Here is a 25,630-nt window from a genome sequence, read left to right on the forward strand (position 1 = left end):
AAACGGGTGGCCAGTGATCATGGATACATAATCTGATGAAGAGAATTTGAAATCTTCAGCAAACACACTGCTACATTTATTTCAAAAGCATCATAAAAGGAAGACAAATTCAGACTCAGATGTCTAAAATAAGTTCGAAATGTTCTGGTCCTCTTTTGTTGGCTTCTTAATACTGATATGTTTGAATATAATCAAACTAGCAGCAAGTCATTATACAGAGGTAACCTGTATACATCTGTATGCATGTCATTATACAGAGATAATCTGTCTACATTTCTATGCATGCTATTATATAGAGGTAATCTGTATACACTGCTATGCATATCATTATACAGAGGTAATCCATTTACATCTGTATGCACATCATTATACAGAGGTAATCTGTATACATCACTATGCATGTCATTATACAAAGGTAATCTGTATACATCTCTATGTATGTCATTATAATGAGGTAATCTATATACAGTGTGACCCTGCTATAACATGGTAGCTGGGAGCCAAAGAACCCAACCATGTTATAGACCAAACCATGTTATAAGCAACCAGGTCAGTTAGCTGAAGAAAATGATCTCATCACATACATTGAATCCACAATACAAGTAATTCCATTGAAAAAATCCACACAGATTTAAAATATTCAATAATTTTTTCACAGGTCTGATTTCAGTGGATAAACATAGCACAATCACATAATGAATGATGAAGCACAATTACTTTTCAGTATGTACCAAGTTGGTAAAAGTTAGTTTGCATTCTAAGCTGCCGTTGGTAGCATTCATAAGCACAAACTTTTTCCCTGCAAAAAGGAAACTTTCATGGCACAGTAAACGTGTTCCAGTCACGTTGGAAAATGCAAACATCCATCAGATTCCATTGCTTTTAAGTTTGGTACTGACTTCTTTCAAGAAAAGTTGTTTGTTTTTATTGAAGATTGTAGTTGGTTTTCCTTGATGAAATGTGCATGCGTTATTTAAGTCACCGCTAAAGGACAGCTTTAGAGAACCAAACAAGTGCCCGTTTCTTACTGTGGCAGCAATATCAAATAACTGAAGTGCATGAATAAGAATGATTTTTTTTCTCCATTTGCTTAGTATGTTTTCATAACAGTCGGTGCTTCAAAGGTAATGTTTTCTTTGAAATTTCAGTAAACTATTTTATTTGGGTACATTTTTAAAAAAGGAATTGGCCGTCATTTTGCTCAAATGTAGTTACAGTTCCTCCCTGCATACTGAATAAACCAACAAGACATTTTTTTTACATCTGTGGTTGTGGTGTGATGCTGCTTTCCACTCAATTTAACTAAGGGTCAGCGGACAATAGAGACGCAGGTGTTCTGGTCTGATGACAAGGATTAATACAGAACATGTGGGTGTTCTGAAGGATTTAATTCTGAGTGGAAAGAACAGGAACTTTACGTATCATCCACACACAAATGTCAGTCTTATGTAAATATGTTAATTACTAGCGAGCAACCGAAAATCTTTGGAAAGATAGATTACGAGATAATGCATCTTTTGTTTGATCTCCGCTACCAGAAATGTAAACAACAAAAAAAAAGGGGATATCTCACAAAATACAGCACTCATGCTCGATGTCAACATAAGTGGATAATGATATAACAATGCACTGTTAAGATCATTTGTCAATATGGACAAAAATTGTTTATCTAACAATAGATACATTTCAGTGCATTTTATATCAGGTTTGCAGCTTCCTTACATGGGGCCTCTGGATTTCTCCACTCCAAACCAATGGTTGTATATACAAGTTAAAACAGCCAACAATGTCGCCAATATAAAAAAATCACCAGATGGGAGCCACGCAGTGAACTTGTTATATCCAAATTCATATTATAACAGAGCGTGCTATAGTGGGGTCACACTGTACATTTGTATGCATGCCATTATACAGAGGTAATCTGTATGCACATCATTTATACAGAGGTAATCTATGTACATCATTTATACAAAGGTAATCTGTATGCATGTCATTATACAGAGGTAATATATGTACATCATTTATACAGAGGTAATCTGTATGCATGTCATTATACAGAGGTAATCTGTATGCATGTCATTATACAGAAGTAATCTGTATGCATGTCATTTATATTGAGGTAATCTGTATGTACATCATTTATACAGAGGTAATCCATATGCATGTCATTATACAGAAGTAATCTGTATGCATGTCATTTATACAGTGATAATCTGTATGTACATCATTTATACAGAGGTAATATGTACGCATGTCATTATACAGAAGTAATCTGTATACAGGTCATTTATACAGAGGTAATCTGTATGCATATCATTTATGCAGAGGTAATCTGTATGCATGTCATTTATACGGAGTTAATCTGTATGCACATCATTATACAGATGTAATCTGTAGTTACATGTATGTGATTTATATAGAGGTACAGTGTGATCCCGCTATAACACGGTAGTTTAGAGCCATAAAACTCGACTGCGTTATATACCAAACAGTGTTATATGCAACCAAGTCAGTTAGCTGAAGAAAATTCACCCCGCCACAAAAAAAAATTGTGTGGGGTGGGTAGGGGGTAATAAATGCGGACGGTAAAATATGTGCTTCGTCGGCACAGTTACCATCTTAAATTGATGCATATTAAATGAGAAATACACCTGTTGTGAAAACAGAGAAGACAAAATATAATAGTTTACTTTATTTAGAGAACCATGAATTGGTACACATACGTGAATCCTGTTTATATATAAATGTCTAATGTATAGCATGACTAGAGTATCAACACCGTGTACTCACCTGCAAACCTCATCATATACATTGAATCCACAATACAAGTGATTACATCGAAAATATGCACACACACACAGCTTTAAAATATTCATTAATTTTGTAACAGGTCATATTGGTCTGAATTCAGTGGAAAAACGTAACACAATCACGTAACGAATGATGAAACACATTTACTTTAAAGTACGTTCCAAGTCGGTAAAGGTTAGTTTGCGTTTTAAGGCGCCGTTGGTAGTGTTTGTAAGCATCAACTTTTTCCCTACAAAAAGGAAACTTTCACAGCACAGTTAACATGTTCCAGTCACGTTGGAAAATGCAAAAATCCATCAGATTCCATCACTTTTATTTAAGTTTGGTACTGACTTCCTTTAAAGAAAAGTTCTTTGCTGTTATTGAAAAATTGTAGTCGGCTTTCTTTGATGAAGGGTACATGCGCTATTGAAGTCACCGCTAAAGGACAGCTTTGGAGAACCAAACAAATGCCCATTTCTTATTGTGGCGGCAACATCAAATAATTGTATTGCATGATTGAGACTGGTATTTTTTCCATTTGCTGAGTACATTTTCATAACAGTCGGTGCTTCAAAGGTAATGTTTCCTTTGAAATTTCAGCAAACTATTTTATCTGAGTACATTTTTAAAAAGGAATTGGCCGTCGTTTAGACTCTTCTAATTACAGTCCCTCCATGCCTACTGAATAAACCAATAAGTAAGATGTATTTGTTTTTTTTAAATTTTACATCTGTAGTAGCAGCATGATGCTGCCTTCCACGCATGCATCTGAAAATTTACAAAGGGTCAACAGACGATAGAGACGCACGTGTTCTGATGACAGGGATTATTACAGAAAAGACGAGTGTTCTGAAGGATTTAATTCTGAGTGAAAAGAAGAGGAATTTTACTTACCATCCACATACAAATGTCAGTCTTTGTAAATATATTAATTACTAGCAAGCAGCCGAAAATCCGATGAAAGATAGATTAGGAGACAATGTGTCGTCCGGTTGATCTCCGTTACCAGAAATGTCAACAACAAAAAAGTGGATATTTTAGAACATACAGAACTCATGCTAGATGTCAAGATAAGCAGTTTATGATATAACAATGCACTGTTTAAATGGTTTGTCATTATGGACAAAGAATTTGTTTATGTAACAATAGATAAATTTCAGTGCATTTTATATCCAGTTTGCAGCTTCCTTTCATGGGGCCTCTGAATTTCTGCACTCCAAACCAATGGTTGTATATAAAAGTTTAAACAGCCAACAATATCGCCAACAAATAAAAAAGCCACATTGTATGTTTGCAACCAATAAGGAAAAACAATCAAAGTTTGCGACATTGGCGAAGACCTACGCAATCCCAGAATAAACATTTTATGCGTTTTTCTTTCTCTTTTAACTTTCAAGAAGAAAAAAACACTTTTTCATGTACGAAAAAAATGCATATAAAATTTCAGGAGCCAAGCCACAATCGTCTTGTATTATTCATACGCGATCTCATCCCCAAAATGATAAGCAACTTATTACATTTTTTTCGTACTTTTTAAGAATGTTTTTTTTTGGTGCACAAGAAAAATACATGTATATGAAATTTCGGGAGCCACGCCACGACCGTGTTATATCTGAATTTGCATTATAATGGAGCGCGCTATAGCGGGGTCACACTGTAATCTGTATGCAAGTCATTAGAGAGAGGTATACAAGTCATTACACAGGGATAATCTGTATGTATGTCATTATAGAGTTGTAATCTGTATGCAAGACATCATACAGAGGTAATCCCAATTTGAATAAAAGAAACTGTAACTTGTTTAATTATAAATGGATATAAATTTACCCTTCAAAGATGTCACAGCAAATGTCATGTGACAGCTGGATGGATATTTTAAATACAAAAGTCTCATTGGATTTTTTTTAGTTCTCTTTCATTCTTTCTTTTCAACTCTTGGTTAGTTAAAGTTTACCAGTTACTTGTTGCTTTACTAAACTTGCTTTTTTAATTTTTGATTGTATTCAGCAGTTTCAGTGAAAACAAATCTAATGCCACTTTTATCTTCCCTAAATCCTAATTCTTTTTCAAGTTGTTTTGGTGCTTGAAATAGTGTGACAAAGAGCGTGGTCAGAAAAATTTTAAATCTGAAAATTCTGTTTATGATGTTGATTATGAGGAACAAAAATTGAAGATGAAACCAGCAAGTTACTAGTAATAATTTGTCTTATGATGGGCTTCAAACACATGTATCTGCAGCTTTAGCAGATGATTACAAAGTATTTGTCAAAAAACACTGATAATACACAGGATCGATTAACTGAACCTCATTTAAACAACAGGCCCAAGCATCTCACCAGGCTGTGTCAACATAAAAGTCAAATGCAAGGGTAGTTGGTCAAGCAATCTGGGTTGGCAAGCAGCTGGGATATACATATACCCCACTTAACGTTGGGGATGTGTAAATCAATGTACGACGTACGGTGAAACCACATATAGCCCGAGAAATAAACTTACAACACAATTTTACTAAAGTCACTGAAGAATGAAATATATATCATTGACTTACTTTTGTGGCACTCATCAAGATGCATTCCCTCATCAAGCTGTTGTTGTGGGTTTAATGCCATTTTTAGCACATGATAGGCTATATATGGTGGCCAGTATAACTGGTGGAGGAAGAACCCAGGAAAACCCAAGAAGAATAACTAACCCATATTAAGCTGCTGGCAAGCTTTCTCACATACCCACATTGGCTGAAGCAATGCAGATGGAGGCGACATAGCAGTGATCAGCAAAAGTGTGCGATTTAGACCACTTGACCACCCTGGGAGCCCTCTCACAAAGTTTAATGAATCTAGATATAGCAGTATATTATGTGCAGAGAACCAAAACCAAGCTGGTCATGCAGTAAAATGTGAAATGTAGGTCACAGTGGCATTCTTTTATGGTAAGGGTATAGTACTAATAACCAATAATGCTACCAGTTATTATCACTGTACCACACATGCACAAAAAATATTACCACTGCCACCAACAACATAATTAAACCTAACTTCAGAATCTGAAATGTAGTTAAAATTGTTATGCTTTCATCTGAGTCATAACCCTGTTGAAAATACTTTTATAGTAATCGATATTGTCTTGAACTTGAGCACCTAAAATACATATTACATAGAAACTAATGCTTTCATTCAAACTTGCTAGTCAGACCATTAACATCTAACAGAAAGAATCATTTCCATCATTTTCCCTATGACAAGATAAACCCTGAAGAATCACTCTACTTTTTCATATTTTCATCATTATCAGATCTCAGAATGTCCTGGCATTGTATAATACTGATCTATTTGTTCCCAATGAAGCATCTCCAGTTGTGACATGGATTTTAAATCACAGGTTATGGTAAATTATTTCAACTGTTATTATTTGCATTCAAAGCTTGTTCACCTGGAAAAACTATGGAGCATTTAGACAACAGTTTTTGTATCAGACATGTATCGTATAAAAAATATATACTGATTTTAAAGGCTCTAGCATAATTTGATCGGCCAAAACGACCACAAGATATTCAGCTTCCAGTTGTTCCAATCAGCATTGCCCAGTTAAGGTGATTCTGCAAAAACCTCATGTCAGGAGGGCCCAGAGTGGCAGAATAGTCTAAAGCACACAACGGTATGGACAACTGCCACCTCACCTCTGACTGCATGGGTTTGAGCCTCAGGCTTGGCGAAGATGGGTATGTGAGAAAGCTTGCCAGTAGCTTTTCGTAGGTCTCTGGTTCTTTCCAGGGTCTTCCCAGGTTCTTCTTCCACCAATTTTACTGGCCGCCATGTATAGCCTATCTTGTGCTGAAAAATGGACCCTACAACAACAACAACAACAACCTCATGTCAGACTATGGTCTGTATCTACCGACAGTATCATTAATGTTGAATTTTAAAGTGTTGTTTTGCTATGTATTTAGCAGCTTGTTTGAATTTTCTATGCAACAGACTTTTTTTCCCTACAAAAAAAATTTCTTCAAATTCCCTGATTTACAGTATCATTTACCACTTCTGCAGTACAAGGATAATGTGAAGTACCTGTGAATTTCTTAAAGTTTAAATCGATTATTTGTTTGACACAAATTCTAAACATCAATTAAACCAAGAACATTACACATTAATTTTCCTCTGTCTGCTTTGGTTGATCATCAATTCTTTTACTGGCTTTTTCAGCATAGTATTTTTCTCTGTTACAGACCCTGAAATGGGTAATTTTACCAGTCAACTGAAGAAGGAATACAAATGGAATGCAGAATGAATTCAAATGGCATGAAGAATAAATCCCACTAAAATTCAGAATGAATATAGGTTAAATGATAATGCACTTGAAGAAAACCAAGCATAAATGCAAAACATGGAATGAAGATTGATGAATGATGAATGATGAAAAACAATGGAATGAAATTCAAATGCATTTTATTATTGGGTCGCCTATCTTCAAGGTACCACTAAATGTCCTAGGTCAAAAGCCCACTTGTCTGATAATCCAGTATCAGATTCTTGACATTGAATACAATGTTTCACCCATTACAAGCCATGACATTGTTCATGCTGAGGCAGACATAATAACAACAACAAAAAAACAATATGATGACATCATCAGCCATGGTTTTATCTGTACAATCTTTATTTTAACACAAAAAAAATAATAAAATTAAATTTGATGACAAATACTCTACAACTACATTTTAACACTTATTACAGTTGTAGTTATATTAGAATTTATTACAAAATAAATGCTGTCTTTAACAGTTTATGCTTTTGCGATTGCACTGAAGACATGATATGAAAGCTTCTCTCCCTTGCACACACTCAAAAACAGAAAACCCAACTTCAGTCAAATATAAATGCATTTCCATTTCATTCCAAAATTAGTGAAAATGAAAGGAAATGTTAGATGGAAAAAATATATAAATGGAAAACCTGAATGCATTTCAAAGACCATAAAAGAACAACGGATCCAACTGTGCCTGATGATGCTCACACAAAGAAACTGTCATGTTCAAATTTTTTATTACATTGTCTTTTTAGCCTGGCGTAAATTATTTTTCCTAGACATTATATACACAAGACTGACATAAATGTACAAGTTGTTTATACAACATGTATTGTTCCGTGGATTTCTTCCTGCCTCTGGGGACTGACCCTAATTCATAACTGGAAACTGTTCACAGATCCACCACTAAAGTATATATACTTACTTGATGTTACAAGGGGAGTTAATCTGGACTAATCGATCTGTCCTGATCCACCACCAACCTAGCCCCCAGACCCTTCACCTGGAGTTATAATTCAGAAACCACTGAGATCTGTACCCAAAAAAGGTGAGGTAGCTCAGTGGTAAAGACACTGGACATGAGACAAGAAGGTTACCATCTGATCAGCCTGGATCAACTATCAAATTTCACAGGGTTCTTTTGCGGAGTAGGTTTATTTGTTTTTAGCAATTAAATGTGGACATGTTTCAGGAGAAAAACATACTGTGTTACTGTTTTCTTAAAAGCTAAATATACAAAACATTAAATTAATTTGACAGTATTGGCAATGAACATATAAAATACCTTAAAACAATGCACAAAAATTTTTGATAACATAGAAACTACAATTAATTCCGACACTTTAACATGGCAATCAGAGCACATGCAAAACTTGCGGAAAAATAATAAAAAATTACAGAATAATGTAGCCAAGTTTTCATTAATAATTCTCTGATACATTTATTAGTGTGCATCAGTGATGCTTTTAGTTGTTCAGCCTAGCAGCAACAATGCATTTTAAGTAAAATTTCCAACCAACTTTTTTCTTTAATAAGAAAATATTGATGTACATTAGACACAGAAAACCATTCCTGGTTTGGTTGGGATAAGTCCACTTTATGGCATTCAGATTAGTGGTTTTAGTAAGTTTTGTGCTAGGCAGTGACTGTAAAGTGCCTTGCCAAAAGACAACATGGCAGCTGACCTGGTCTGATATAAGAATCATGCTGTGTAATCCTTAATCCTACAAAGGCATCCAGTATTCCAACCACTAGACTTATAAATGTATGTAATTATATTATCAAATTATTGTCAACTATTATAAACTTAGAGTGTTACTTGGCATATTGCAATTTTATGTTTTTCTTGGTAGCAATTTTATAAAATTATAAATCATTTATTTTAAGCTCTATCAAGGATTATTTTTTATATAACTTGTTCAGCTGAGATTTATCCATCTTGTATTTGAAACTAACTGCATGTGTTTTAAACATTATAATGAAAGGGGAATAGCAATGCATAATCAGAATCCTGTGATGCTTTTGATTGTATTTTATGAAAGCAAAACTGTTTCATGATTTTAATACAACCTATACCTTCATCCATATTTCTGATAGCACATCTACATCACTTGTCCAATATTGACAAAAACACTATGCCCAAAATGACAGGGTGGTTCAATGGTTAGCATCCCCAACTTGGAAATGAAAAGGTGAAGATTAGAATCCTTCATCTGATCAGCCCTGGCTTGGCTACCTTGGTGAGTTTTGGAGCATAAAGCACCAAACCAAAAACCAAATCCCTATTACAAGATGGTTTATATCAAAATTAGTCAAATTCTGTAAAGCAATTTTTTATGATAATGTTATGTACATGATTTTCTACAATTATTATCAGCAGTCATACCCGAGACAGAACAGCATCATTTGTATAAATCTGGAAGGCATTAGAGCTAGGAAACTGTTAAATTTTATTAAGATCTATTAAGTGATATTTTAGAAGAAATTTTAAAGGATTTTATATTTTTAGTAACAGCCGCCATACTTCATAGCAGACTGGCATATTTTGCATGAAGTTAAAAGCCTTTAATGTCATAATGCTACCTCTAAAATTTCGGAGATTTCGTTCACAAAGTTTTGTTGTTTTCAGCAATGGTGGCCATGTTTGAGAGGTAAATTGACATCATCAGCATAAACTGAAAGTACTTATTACCAGAATGCTTTGTCAATGTGGACCATTTCTGCTGAGCTGTTTCTGCCTTAAAAAAAATTCCATTTTAATGAATGGCAGCCATGTTTGATGATGAATTGACATAAACTATAAATTTGAAAGCCAAGGTGCAAAGATGTTGTCAAATTACACTGAACAGTCATATCTGATGGTGGGTCAACATCATATGTACAAAACTGAATGAAAAGAAGAACTATCGATCCACTGAAAGTTACCGGTAAACTTTCTCAAATACCCATATTGGCTGAACCTAAGACTCAAAACCTATGTGGACAAAGTTGAGATGGCAGTGATTGGTAAAAGTGAGAGCTTTAGATCACTCGGGCACCTAGTGCCCCATGTACTTTTATTCGTGATGGCCATATCTGATGGCAGACTTGCATCATTTGATACAATTTTTTCATGCTAAGAAGCCTTTTGTCAATTTTCCTCAAGTTCTGTTTACTGGATGTTGATTAGTTTTTAACAGTTTTTTTTCCCCTTCTATTTTAAGTAATGGCAGGCATCCTAATGGCAGATCAGTTCATTTGAACAAATTTTAAAGACTACTATGCCAGAATGCAATTTCTGTCAAATTTGGTTAAATTCTGTTGACCATGTTTGAAAAAGCTGCATAAAATTCGTCTTTTTCTGGTAACTGCGACAATATCTGATGTTGGATCATTATTTTTTTTAAAAATTAATCTGCTTCACGCCACACTGCTTTCTTTCAAGTTTGGTTAAGTCCTGCTTATTGCACTTAAGAAGTAAACAGCAGCTGTGAATGGATGAAAGATGAACAGTGATATCATGAGTTCACTTGGCATTATGGCCAGGTCAGTTAAAATAATAGGATGAAAAATGATATGGGAATGGACAGCAAAAAGAATCAAATGGAACATAAATGAAATTCAAATTAAATGCAGATTTGGTAAAATTACCTGTTTTCAGGGTACAAAATTGCTATACTTCTTTACATATGATTTTGAATACATTCATAATATTTTGTCTCATAATACTGGTATATCGTCATCTTGCAATCTATGCAAAAGCACATAAACTGGATTGAGAGATGGTGATTTGTTTTAAAAACATATGCTGCTTACATCTATAATAATTAAAGTTACATTCTTCCACTTCAACAGCTGACCTAACAACATTCACATCATGTTTTTACAGTAGATGAAATGGTTGAATAGTCAAACGGATATAAACCTGGGCACATCAGCATCATACTGACTAACCTGACAAGAAAAAGCACAACAGGATATTTTGTGACATTCATATGAAGCACATTTAAAAACTGTGCATTAAAGAAAGTAAAGTGGAGGAAAATCACAAGACTACGTTTTGTTTAAAAAATGGATACCTCTGGCAGAAGTCCATTCATGGAGTAGCCACATGGTTCAAACAGATAATCATCAATTTGCACCCCTGGTATTATGTTACAAATGCCCGATTTCTGAAAAGAAATTAACAACTATGATGTAAATTTTCTTTAAATGCTTTAAGGAAACAAGATTGTTGTTTTTATTAGCTAACAGAGAAATGATAATATGGAGCTAGGAAAGGCATGCATAATATATAACTACTGCAAAATCAGAAATACATGTGGATGATTTAAATTCTTTTTTTTTCTGTGAGTGACAAATATCCCCTAAAATAAATACACCTCAAAGAATGGTATTGTTGAAAGAGATATAAAGGAAAATGGGCATGACGCCACATAATGTTCTCCCCACAAAATTGTCCCTTACCCCCAAAACTGAAATTTTATGCCCATTAATATTTCTGATTTTCAAAAAAATATATATGAAAAGACTGATAAACCATATAGCTGCATTTTAATGTGTTTCCATGGGCAAGAAGAAATCAATACCATGGACCCTTACCCATTTATGGTCAAGCATAGACCACTGTTACCATCATGCCTGCCCTAGTTAATCAATTGTACAAGAAATGCAACCATATATGTACACATTTTTTAAAAACAATTTACATCTGCAAATTAAAAACTGTTTAAAAACATATAATCATCACAAATTTGGTGAAGAAGATGAATTCATGACAACTTTTTTCTCAGCAAGGATTGTGACAGAAAATGTTGTCAATTTAAATAAAATTTTCATGTCTCAAATATACAACTTTTGCTAAATTTGACAAAATTGAATGATGCTGAGATAGTATACTCTGCACTTAAAAAGTCTACACATTCATTGGTGCTAAGTCATTGCTTTCTTCAACAAATACATTTGTACATAACATTGCTTAATTAGGCAGGCAGGATCAAAGACTCGTAGTGGCCAAGGATTTTTTTATACATGTAATATACTTTTTCCATTACAATATTTCTAACTATCCAGTAATACTTGGAGTCTATTCAAATGCAAACAAACAAGCTTTGATAGTTCTTCACAACTTGTATTTTGCCCATAGATGGTCTATCATGTATGTGATAACACTGCTGTGGAAAAATTATATCCATGGCTTGTAACTTTCTGACACTGATAATTTTCTGGTTGGGGCAACAACAAAAATTGACGCAGCTGATCCTTATGGCCAGCTTAATATATTTACTACATATACAACAGACATGATTTCGGTATTCCACAAAAAATGCTAAAAATGTGAAAGGGGGGTTTGGGGGTCCTCCCCCAAGAGGGTTTCAATGGGCAGTGCCCTCAATCCGGGGTCCATGCATTTCACAATCATAAACTGCTCCTGTTGCAACTTATGATCATAATATATAACAAAATAATCATTTGAAAAACTAACAAACTGAACAAAAAATTTCAACCTGAATAATTTCACAATATTTATTGTCACATGAATTTGTTCTCCAATACTACTGATGATTAAGCTATTTCATGTGCATGTCAGTGTTCAAATCATCATTAAGTCAGAATAATTTCTCAAATCTGTAAAATAAACACCCAAGTACATCAACTATATACAAAATAATAATGTATATTCACTTGTCTTTTTCTCCAATGGACACAACCTGTTGATATGCCAGACGACCTCTTTTTGCAGCTTTGGCAAAGATTTCTTTAGCCTTCCTTTTTGACTGACTTTTTTGGCTCAATCTGCAATCATTTCTTTTCCTTCTCAATGACAGCCTTTTTCCTTTCAAGCTGGTGTCTGTATTGGCAACATGCAGTGCGCATATTCTGACAGAGAGCTACATCTGTTCTCTCACGCAAGAAATCTTTCTTCTTATAATAATTAACTGAATTTTTTCCAGATGCCTTCTAAATTCAATTTTTCCGCATGCAGTTTCTTTTGTAGGTGCTGTTCCAAACACTTCCATCCGCGATTACCGTGGAGCAGAGGTCACAAAATGCCAGTGCTCTAGCGTTCAGTTTTCTTAGAAACTGACCAACTAAATTTCCACCGACTTTTTGCTCCAGCCATTCCCATTTCCATACATTTTTTAAACCTTTATCTAAACTTCTCGTGTCATGGTCTCTCTCAACAACTCAGGATGCCATTTTTTGCAAGCAAGCTTCTTCTTTCTATTGCCATCAGTTTCCATTACACCATGATTCACTAGACAAATTTAAACTTTAGACCAATCAGAATACTCTTTATGAGAGTTGTGGGCTAACTAATATATGGAACAAATATGTTACAAGGATCGTTGTGGAATGGGGCCGAACAGACTGTTTTTAAAAAATCAGAGATGAAAAAAACCAGCACTATATCAAGAAATATCTGATTCAGGTCAAGAGAAAAGTGGAATTCCGCTTTAAAACGGATAAAAATCATGTCTGATATTAACTTATTAACTTAAGATCCACTGCAAACAAAACTGACCCTGATCCACAATCGCATATTATACAATTACATTAGGGTCTATTTTTTGGGTTATACTGAATACTCATAAGAAACTGCAGAAACAGATCTGCCAGTGCATTATGCAGTGGCAAATCTGGGTTTATGCAACTTGCAGTTGGACCTAAGCTGCTATAAAGTACATGTATATTCAGTATTCATCCATGTAATTAAATGTACCAGATGACCCTATGTGCTGTTATTCTTAAATCCAACAATGAGAAAGTATCGACAGTCAGAAATTCGGAAACAACATAAGTATTAGTTTTCCAAAAAGTGAGAAAGCTCTGCTGTATCTGGTTCATTATTTGATTTGGAAAGAATGCAACAATTTTTATAAAGTATTTGTGGTAAGTGGCTGGAGAGTTAATGTCAGGTAATGTATCTGAAGCAGTAATACTATCTTCAAGTTGAGCCCGTGTAGGATAACCTTAAGGTGTTTTTTTCTTCTCAATATCTTGTCACTGCTGAGCATAAATGGATTAAAAAACACTTGGAAATCCTATATTGTGAAATATCAGTGCACGGATTGAACTTTTGCTCAAGAAATAAAGTTTTGCAAAGTACATGTAGCCTAACACCTGCCACATACCATGAGTTTTTAGAATGGAGCAACTTAATGCTGTTTCCTGGTGACCCTCATATTATCGTTGATGGAAAAAATGTACCTAACTGGTAATGAGGGCTAAAGCATACCCCTAAGCTAAGAATAATGTTAAGTGCTTTTAAGGTTTTTTCATGCACTGGCAGATATTTCCATTACTACACTCCATTATTGTCACATTAAGGCTATTAAATTGATTGATGTGGATTTTTTCAAAGTGACATAAAAAGGCAGTAATATGCTTTTATGAAGTTTTGACAATGAGCCATTTCAAGATGCTATAATTTCATTTAAATACTGCATGACATATATAGTACTCTTTGCCATCTTATGTTACCACGGAAAATATGCTGCCTTAGGTTAAAGGAACAATTTTTCAAATATTTTTGTTTAATTTTTGGGGGAAAATATTTTACATGACAAGAACGATTTAACTCATACAGTTTTTTCAGTACATATAACTGACCAAGTTCATGCTATCACATCTACTGAACATTGCAAGCCTATTGTCTGGTGATAATTAATTGCCAAATTCTTTGGATACAAATATACTCTATACAGATGAACATTTCAATAGGTTGGCAAACAGATGACTGGGCATGATTGAGATTAGATCAAAAAAAGTGCAGAAATATGTTACATTTTGCTCATCTTCACAAACGTTTCTTGAACTACTTTTCCATATATGTTGATTTTTAAGACAGACATCTGTACAGTGTTGGATCATAATAAGAATGAATAATGTAAGAAGAATATAACACACTGTATGAGTGTCAGTCCTGCCTGATCACTACAGTTTGTGCTAGTTCTTCCAGTATCACCTGACACACAGCTGTTTGTGATTACGTCTTACTATATATACCTGCTTATGAGTCCAATTGCAAACAGCACAGACCCAGCTCTGCCGTTGCTATAAGTGCTGGCAGATCTAGGTCTGTGCAGTTTGTAAGGAGTAATCAGTAGAACAAACAACATATACTCTGATCTGCAGGGGCATTATTGCTATATTATGCTATGACATATCAGATCCTTGCTGTTTGCAGCTGACTCAACTTATGGTACATATGGTAAATATACATGTACTTTTATTTACGTGAAAAACTATAAGGTAGTATGAATAGTCTTTACTAGAATTACTAAAACAGCCATTTTAATTACAGTAAAATGGGTAATGAATGAACTAAATAGTTTCTCATAATACTTTTACTACATGGATTGTTCCTTCAAGCAATTCTTTGACATCACTTGACACTGGCAAAGACCAGAAATGCAGATATTGTTATTTTAAAGCTGTAGGTAAATTCCTGTACTGAGAAAGAATAACAAGCTAAATCAACACCTCTCTCAAAACAAATTAATGTTATTTAAGTTTTTTACCCTGACCCAGACACCATTTCCAAGGAAAAATATTCAAGTATTACCTGTAAACTCTACTACAATTTTGTAACAAACATATATATAAAGAATAAGCATTAAGTCTAAATTCCATAACAATATGACTGACAGCTGCTAATACCAAAAATCAGTCAAGCTGGTAAAGAAAACCAAATGTTAGTATATTTCTTTAAATTTTACCAAGCTGCCAAGTATAAAGTTATGTAAAGTTTATAATTAAATAAAAAGTCAAACAATATCCTTGTTTTCAAACTCCCCCAACCATAAGATAAGTTGCAAGAATTTACCTGTAATCATCATTAACAAGTAAGAGCCCTGAAAACATTATGCATAATAACTTCATTAAAGATCATAAATATGAACTTGCCTAAAAAAAACTTGAACATGAAATTAAGTCCTGTGAATGCAATCTAAAACACTATAATAAAAAAAAAATGAGCAGCACCATTTTCACTTGGGACCAACTAGACCATGGAATTAATGTATGTTATGTTTCAAGGTAATTAGTGCAGAAATGTAGTGTTAACAACTTAGCTTAAGAAGGATGGCTGATGGACAACTGAACAAAGCCTATTTATAAGCTCTTCTGGTCTATGACCAGCAGAGTTAAAAAGAAGACAAAATGTCTTTGTTATTTCTTTCTTTCTGGGGACATACATAAAAGAACTGCCTACAGCAGTACATACATAGTCTAAAATAATAAATATATGATAAGCTTATGAAAAGCACAATGTTAGGGTCAGCAGATGTTCTGGAAGATCAGGAACGTTTTAATGTTGCTGATCCTTCAGACCCCACAAGGCTATTGTTATGCATGATGCTTGTGAATCATTCCAAGTTTTGTATGCAAGATCGTTCTTACCTTAGTGGCATCCCTCCCATCCTTGGACACATCTGTGGTAAATATTTCCATCTTTTTTCGACACAGGTCCCACATAAGAAGGTATTCAAGTTAAGGAACATAAATCATACAACGTTCTTTAACAATGTTATACTAAACTGAAGTCGAATGGACTGATGATCAAAGAATTTCCAAGAATCCAAAATAAGATTTTATTTATTTTTAACTGATGCATATTGCTGGCAGTCAATTTGCTATAAGATTGGCACCATTGTCATTTAAGACCAACAAGACATCACAAGTCTTTTGGTGAGAACACCATGTTTCCTTTCTGCTCACAGCTATCATTAACAAGATTTTCAAGATGGCTGCCACACTGGATGTAAGATGAACAGCATTTCAATTTATGACATACATCACAGGAAGTCTTTTGGTGAAAATTCCATATTAATATGACAACCCATCATGGAAGAGCAGCAGTAAGGATATTTTCAAGATGGCCACCACTGTGACCACATTTGAAATTAGATTGGCACCATTGTTATTTAGGACGAAGTACACTAACAAAAGGTCTTTTGATGAAAACTCCATGTTCATATGACTTTCCATTTAGGTGGGGTAGAGACAAGATTTTTCAGAAGGCTGCAATGGTGGTCATATTGGATGTGAGATCAGCAGCATTTTACTTTGGACAAACTAGACAACAAAGAAGTCTTTGGGTGCAAACTTCATATTGATTTGACCAACCATCTAGAAAGAGAAGCAAAAATAAGATTTTCAAGTTGGCCACCATGGCAGTTATACTGGAGGTCAGACTGGCACCATTTTCATTTAGGACTGCCTATAACTGATATAATCATTCATTCAGGAAACATAATGAATATCCAGGTAGCACTAGTTTCATTTAGGACCAACTAGAACTTGGGATTAAAGTTTGTGTCAAGTTTCCTGGTAATCCTCCAAGTAGCTTATAACAAGTTGTAATAACAAACTTATGCTAATCATTGAGAGAGATAGATGGACAATAAACAACTCATCTACTAGTTAAGTGGAGCTAAAAGCAGTGGAATCATATAAAATACTGTTGTCAGCTATTCTGGTACTGAGTACAATACAATTATGGAGAAAACATTCCTTTCAATTAAATCCAATCATATACAAACATTCGAAGACAAGGCCATGCAATTATTTCCCAAGTACACTATTTTGAGGGAAACACACGCAAACAATGAGCCAATTTAAAGCATTTTTGTATTTATTTTGGTATTTAAAGTATTTTCACACTGTCAAAATAATAGCAAAACCAAAAATATGTAATTTTGGTGTAAGTATAATTTTAGTAGGGGCAAGTGATATTTTTACAGCTACAGTTTTGGATCTATGTTCGAAAAATAAATTCTTTGAGCACTTAAATAAATGGTTGGTTGGTTGGTTGTTTTTAATGGCACTCTTAACACATTAATGACCATAAAATGCCAGGAAATTAAAGCAATTTGCCTTTCCCAAAGACACACAGAGACAGCTGACTAGAGAGGCCCTAGGTGTGTATCAAACCAGTGCCTCTTACATCATGAATGCAACACTCTAACATGGCTCATTTTATAAATAGTCTGAAAGAAATCTAGTGAAACAGGAAAGGTATTACAAATACAAGATTGAAAATTATATATTTTCTAGTACAATGAATAATCAAGTTTCCTTACAAAGACAATTCAAAGTTTCTTTAGTTCTTCATCCATACAAGATAACTGTGAATGACCTAGACCCCACCTGTAATTGTGGATGACCTTTATCCTTAGACCCCACTTGTAATTGTGGATGACCTTTATTCTTAGACCCCACTTGTAATTGTGGATGACCTTTATTCTTAGACCCCACTTGTAATTGTGGATGACCTTTATTCTTAGACCCCACTTGTAATTGTGGATGACCTTTATTCTTAGACCCCACTTGTAATTGTGGATGACCTTTATTCTTAGACCCCACTTGTAATTGTGGATGACCTTTATTCTTAGACCCCACTTGTAATTGTGGATGACCTTTATTCTTAGACCCCACTTGTAATTGTGGATGACCTTTATTCTTAGACCCCACTTGTAATTGTGGATGACTATTTTCCTTAGACCCCACTTGTAATTGTGGATGACTATTTTCCTTAGACCCCACTTGTAACTGCTGATTACCTTTATTCTTATGCCCCACATGTAACTGCAAATGACCTTTATCCTTAGACCCCACTTGCAACTGTATATGTTATTTATTCTTAGACCCCACTTGTAACTGTATATGTCATTTATTCTTGGACCCCACTTGCAACTGTGTATGTCATTTATTTTTAGACCCCACTTGTAACGGTGGATGACCTTTATTTTAAGACTCCACTTTAACTGATAAAATTATGTCATTTATTCTTTGACCCCACTTGTAATTGTATATGTCATTTGTTCTTAGACCCACTTGTAACTGTATGTCATTTATTCTTAGACCCCACTTGTAATGGTGGAAGACCTTTATCCTCAGACCCCATCTGTAACTGTGGATGACTTTTATTGTTAGACCCCACTTGCAACTGATGAGCTGTATCCTCAGAAACCACTTGTAATTTTGACATCTATATTCTAAGACCCTTTTGTAACTGTGGATGACCTTTATCCTTAGACCCCACTTGTAACTGTGGATGACTGTAATCCCTATACCCCACTTGTAACTGTGGATGACTGTAATCCCTATACCCCATTTGTAACTGTGGATGACTATTATCCTTAGACCCCACTTGTAACTGTGGAAGAATGTTATCCCTAGATGCCACCTGTAACTGTTGATGACTGCTATCCTTAGACCCAATCTGTAACTGTGGATGACTATTATCCTTAGGCCCCACCTGTAACTGTGGATGACCTATTTCACTATCATTATAATAAGTCTCAAGAACTAGTCAAATTATAAAGTCTTTGTTCACATTTTCACCCACACATGCATTATCTCCCATGTCAAACAGTTCCAACCATAGTGGCAGTATTCAACATTCTGTACAACATACATATACATCTAAATTTAATCACATAAACTCAGTAATGAATGACCACATAATGTAGACCTTTCATATAATCTATTACAACCTAAAGCTTCTTTGTTAAGCCTGTTAGCTTAAGCATCTTTCTTTATAAAAGGATATTTCAATGGTCTGGTCAGGCTTAGTCACACCCTCTCCATCCAGTGTGTACAAGTACCTGAAAAGAGACACAAGCAAGCCTAAGACAATACAGTAAAACATTTTATCATTTCTCAAAACTTCTTATGAAATAAACAGACAGGATTTTTAAAAGTGGAAAATGCTAATTTGAAACATTTACTTACCAACAGTCTCTGTTTATTCTACCCAGGGAGTATGCAGAGCCAGCTGCAAGAAAAACAAAAGACATTAATGATGGGTTTGTCATAATTTAGTAATTATTACTGTGTAACTGCACACCTGATGTATTATTTGACACTGATACAAACTTCAGCTTGTCAATTCTAATAAGACCTTCTCAATATGGCACTCAATATTTTCAGAAGAGTATATGTATATGCCTGCTTGTAAATTGCGTGAAACTGCAAACAATCAAGATCCAAATATGCTGTAGCATAATGTGCCCAAAGATCATGGTCTTTATTGTTTGTTCTGCTTTTTACTCCTAACATACTGCACAGACCCAGATCTCCCAGCACATTATGCAACAGTAACAGGACTCAACTTACAAGTGAGTATTAATGGCAATTTAAATTAATTTCATTAATGTGCAATGAAATATCTCGATCTGCAATTGTTGACTTGAACAGCATGCATTTGAAAAGTTAAGATGTGTGATCTGATGCAGCAAATGTAACAAGTCTGCACAGTACACTTAAATGTAGCAAATGTAACAAGTCTGCACAGTACACTTAGATGTAGCAAATGTAACAAATCTGCCCAGTACACTTAGACATAGCAAATATAACAAGTCTGCGCAGTACACTTAGATGTAGCAAATGTAACAAGTCTGCACAGTACACTTATATGTAGCAAATGTAACAAGTCTGCACAGTACACTTATATGTAGCAAATGTAACAAGTCTGCACTGTACACTTAGATGTAGCAAATGTAACAAGTCTGCACTGTACACTTAGATGTAGCAAATGTAACAAGTCTGCCCAGTACACTTAGATGTAGCAAATGTAACAAGTCTGCCCAGTACACTTAGATGTAGCAAATGTAACAAGTCTGCACAGTACACTTAGATGTAGCAAATGTAACAAGTCTGTCCAGTACACTTAGATGTAGCAAATGTAACAAGTCTGTCCAGTACACTTAGATGTAGCAAATGTAACAAGTCTGCACAGTACACTTAGATGCAGCAAATGTAACAAGTCTGCACAGTACACTTAGATGTAGCAAATGTAACAAGTCTGCACAGTACACTTTGACCTTAATGACCTGCAGTTCAGTTTAAAAAACTGCAGCATAGAAGTCAATGGCTTCTTGCTAGATCTCTGTACTTAATATTAATAATAATAATAATAATAATAATAATAATGAGGACTTTGTATAGCGCCTAATCTTTAGAAGCTCTAAGTGCTTTACAACATTAGACAACACCTATAAGATAAAAAACATATAATGATATGATTACAAAAACAAACACCATGAAATTAGAAAACAAAAAAACATGCTGAGAATATTTAAGGTAGGAAACATTATTAGGTCTTTAAGTTTGTTCTTGCAGTTGAAATAATGAGTTTTGAGAGCACTCTTGAATGGGATCAACGTGTCTTTGTGTTTAAGTTCAGTGGGCAATTCATTCCACGTTGCTGGGCCCTGGTATGCAAAAGAACGCTGTCCATATGACTTTGTTTTCATAGTGGGAATAATGAGTATATGATTGTCAGAAGAGGAGCATAAGTATCTTGCTCGTGTGTACACATGGGTGAAGTCAGATAGGTATGTTGGACTAGAGTCCGACAGTGAAACGTAGCAGAGAACAAATTTTGTGTTTGATTCTGGATCGAATGGATAGCTAGTGTAGGGTACAGAGCAGCGGGGAGGTGTGCTCTGATCGTGGTACTCTAAGGATGATCCAAGCAGCTGTGTTTTGAACTTTTTGAAGTTTCTGGAGCAGATACTGAGATGAACCAGACAGAATTGAGTTACAATAGTCCAGTCTTGAAAGTACTAATGAACACACAAGTGTTTTAGTGGCATCAACTGAAAGATATTTGCGAATTGAGCTGATGCGTCTCAGCTCAAGATATGTAGCCTTGCATATGTTCATGACATGTTGGTGCAATGAGAGTACTGTCCAGAGTAACACTTAGGTTTCATACTGATTGTGTGAATTTAATGTTGGTGTTGCTGATATTTATTGTTTGAGGTAAAGGATGTGAATGAGAAAGTCTTTGTGTTGTGACCAGAATGGCCTCAGTTTTATCATCATTCATCTTCAGCTTGTTACATGTCATCCATGATTTCACATCAGAAATGCACCTCTCTACACCTTGGATGGTAGCATCAACTTCAGTTGGGTGGCTAGATTTGTATATTTGGGTGTCATCAGAGTACAGTTGGTGAGACAATGGATGATGATCTATGACACTTGAGAGCGACTGAGTGTACAGAATGAAAAGAACAGGTCCAAGAAAAGACACCTGTGGAACACCACAACATAGATCAACTGGGCTGGAGTGTATTCCATTTGCAGATACAATTTGTGTCCTATTGACCAAGTAGGACTTGAACCACAGTAAGGCTGTATCATGAATGCCAAATACATGCTGGAGACAGTGAAGTAATATATCATGGTCTATTGTGTCAAATGCTGCAGATAAATCAAGAAGGGTGATGACTGTAATCTTTCCGCTATCCAACGCTGAGAGAATGTCATTAACTACTTTTAGAAGAGTAGTTTCAGTACTGTGGCAAGGGCGATATGCAGATTGTGCATTGCTAAAAAGACTGTTTGAATTTAGATGAGATACAAGCTGGGATAGAACAACCTTTTCTAAGATTTTTTATATGAATGGGAGATTAGAAACTGGACGGTAGTTCTTTAAATCGTTATGGTCTAGTGTTGGTTTCTTCAGCAAAGGCTTTACAATGGCAGTTTTGAAAAATGATGGGAATTCCCCGGATGAGAGAGAGGTATTAATAACATCAGTTAGTGAAGGCAATACTGATCTAAGCACTCAAGCAGCAGTGATGTTGGAATTGGATCAAGTTCACATGACTTTGGTGCACTCTTCATCAGGACTGTACGTACGAAATCCATAGAGACAGGTTCAAATGCTGCTAATGGTTGCCACTCAAATTCTGTATCCCAACTGTACGGTAACGAGTCAATTGAAATTGTGGTGTCAAACTTATCTCTAATGGTTTGTACTTTGTCATGGAAGAAATTTGCAAACATGTCTGGAAGGTCGACTGGAGAGAAGGTAGTTGGAAGTGGTGTAGATTTGTTCCTTGATAATCTTTGTTGTTCTTCAATTTCACATGGTCATGGTTATTATATCTCCCACCATGAGTAATACTCAGAATAACAGAAATGATGTCCATTAATGTAATATTTGCCATTCCTGCTTTTTCCAAGCCAGGCAAAGAATATATATTCCATTTTGATTGTTTGAACATTAAAAGAGGATGATAGTCCCTTTGCATTTAAATTGTATTTTGTTTGTTGGACAACACTTCTAGATAATATAATAATGTACAAGCACAAGCCTCATCATACAGGCACTTTGCATAAAAACATAGACAAAATGAAGTTTGTATGGTTCCTTACCAACTCCACTGAATCAAATATGAAAACCCAGATACGGACCAAACCCAGAAAACTCAATATCCAAATTTGACTACAATGATTATATTTTTTGTCGTTTTGCTATTATTCCATAAATCCATACCTGAATGGTCATTTTGGTAAGACTTCTGGGAAATCATAAGGATTGGCAGGTCTGATCTCTAAGCATGATTGCTCCATGCATTTTCATGTTAATAGTAATTCTTAGATGTTAACAACATCTGAAAGGGAACGGTTTTCCAATGCAATGAACGTTTTTATAAATATTTTCTTCTCCCCAATAGGAAATATGATTTAGAAATGAATGAAAACGAAGATGTCTGACGTCGCTCACGTGGATAGTTGAAAAATTACAGCTTGAAAATACATATTTACATACTTACTGACACTGATGAGTGAAAAGACAATCTTGGACTACACAGTTGCTACACTGTCTAACAATGGTGGTGTCAGTGTTTTCAGAGACCATATATATGGGACCGCATTGTTAGAATAAAAAGGAGTTATCATTTATACAACCACAAGCGTCATCCCCTTGATATCTCCCAGCCGCCAGTGGATGGACTAGACCCTAATTCAAAACCTAGACATGTTTATAGCATAACTGCCAGAACATACATTTTGTTAATATCATGATTTGTGACTCATAAACTCCCAAAAACAGTCATGTTATGAAAACAATATTTCAGTAACCTTAGCAAAACTATTTTAAAAAAGAGAGAAAGTGACCTTTCTTGATGCCAGTTGTTTAAAAGTGATTAATGCTTTTCTATTTTTATTAACAGCAGCCATATTTGATGTCTGATTGCCTTTGTTTGTACAAACTTAAAAGTCCTTACTGCAGTAATACTTGCTGTAAAATTTGGTCAAATTCTGCTGACAAGTCGATTTTGAGAATGTCTTTTAAACGATATTCCATTTTTAGTAATAGTGGGTTGGCATTACTTGCAAGTCCTTAATCCCAGAATGATTTTTCTCAAATGTTGTGAAATTCTCCTTAACATTTGATAAAAAGTCATTAAAAGTGCGGTGTCTTTTCTATTTTAGTGACCGTGACAATATCTAATGTTGGATTTGCACAACATCTGAAAGCTTTTATTGCCAGGATTGCTTTATGTAAAAGCTTGGTCAAATTCTGAAAAACAGTTTTCAAGAAGATATAATTAAAAGGTCTTTTTATTTTAAGTAACAGTGGCCATATTTGATGGTGGATCTACATCACTTTTCACAATTTAAAAGTCCTCTATGCCAGGATGCTTTCTGTCAAATTTGATAAAAATTCTCTATAGACTTACTATACAGTCCCATTTGTTTGTACCCCCCTGCCGATTTCAATAACAAAAACATTTAACATGATAAATGTACACAGAACAAAGTAAACTGAATTACTGATTTATAATTTCTAACAGAATGGCACAAATACTGGCATCCCCTGCACCTTTCATGCTTAAAGGACTTTCCATAATACAGTCAAACCCGGTTATCTCGATTACGTCGGGGGTGTAAAAAAATCGTCGACATAACCGGGTCCCGAGATATCCAAGTTCATAAAAACCGGTAATTTTAAAAATGTCCTTGAGCATTACTCCTGTCTCTTGCTGGTGTTTACTGGAATCCCCTCCCACTGCATGTTACAATAAAATAAACAAAACGCTTAATTGATAATAAAATGAAATGAACTAACCTGGTGTTGTTATCATTTATTCCTTTTTTATCATCATAAGTAATTTATTAAAGAAAAAATATATCTATGAACTCCTTATATCACATGTAGCGTATGCATCCATTACTATAGTGTGCATCACTTATGTCAGATAACACACGACGCATTTTTATAATTGATGTGAATATTGAAAAACAAATCATGTTTGGTTGTACTCAGAGGTTTGAATATATTATCAGATTGAAAAATGGATCAAAGAAAATCACAAACAAGAGAGTGAGAGAGAAACATCCACCGATTGCTTTCAGGCACCCGCCATTCACGCATAACGCGGTGTTAGGTGCAAAATAACCAAGATTGTATTATATCCAGGTTAATATATGACAGTATCTCGCAGATAAAGATCAATAAATGTTTTTGAAAATACATGTACATGTACATGTACATGTACATTGACTGTGAGTGCAAATGAGGAAAAGCGATCCTATAAACCAACTCTGCTAGACGCCATCAAGTATGCCCGTGCAGCTTGGAACAGTGTATCGCCGAAAACCATTCAAAACTGCTGGTTCCATTGTATTTTTCCGGAAATTTCTGATGAAGAATTTCACCAGCAGTGTTTAATTGCACAAGAAATTAAAGAGCCTCAATCAGAAATAGGTCTTGAAGCGATGGCTGATGAGATTGCGGACTCCA

General features: G+C 34.9%; 1 protein-coding gene across 1 annotated transcript in view; it reads right to left on the minus strand.

The window, feature by feature from the left end:
* The window catches only part of LOC149773032 (S-adenosylmethionine decarboxylase proenzyme-like), a 129,132-nt gene that overhangs the window by 35,114 nt on the left and 68,388 nt on the right, over positions 1–25,630 (minus strand). Inside the window, exons 6-9 of the mRNA XM_089946919.1 lie at positions 19,816–19,858; positions 19,634–19,688; positions 16,480–16,560; positions 11,154–11,246 (exon numbers count right to left, since the gene is read on the minus strand). Of these exons, the coding sequence (XP_089803045.1) occupies positions 11,154–11,246; positions 16,480–16,560; positions 19,634–19,688; positions 19,816–19,858 (272 nt within the window). The remainder of the gene's footprint in view (positions 1–11,153; positions 11,247–16,479; positions 16,561–19,633; positions 19,689–19,815; positions 19,859–25,630) is intronic.

Source organism: Sinohyriopsis cumingii, unplaced genomic scaffold (genome assembly GCF_028554795.1).
Source record: "Sinohyriopsis cumingii isolate HCF-2022 unplaced genomic scaffold, ASM2855479v2 utg000913l, whole genome shotgun sequence".
Classification (NCBI taxonomy): domain Eukaryota; kingdom Metazoa; phylum Mollusca; class Bivalvia; order Unionida; family Unionidae; genus Sinohyriopsis; species Sinohyriopsis cumingii.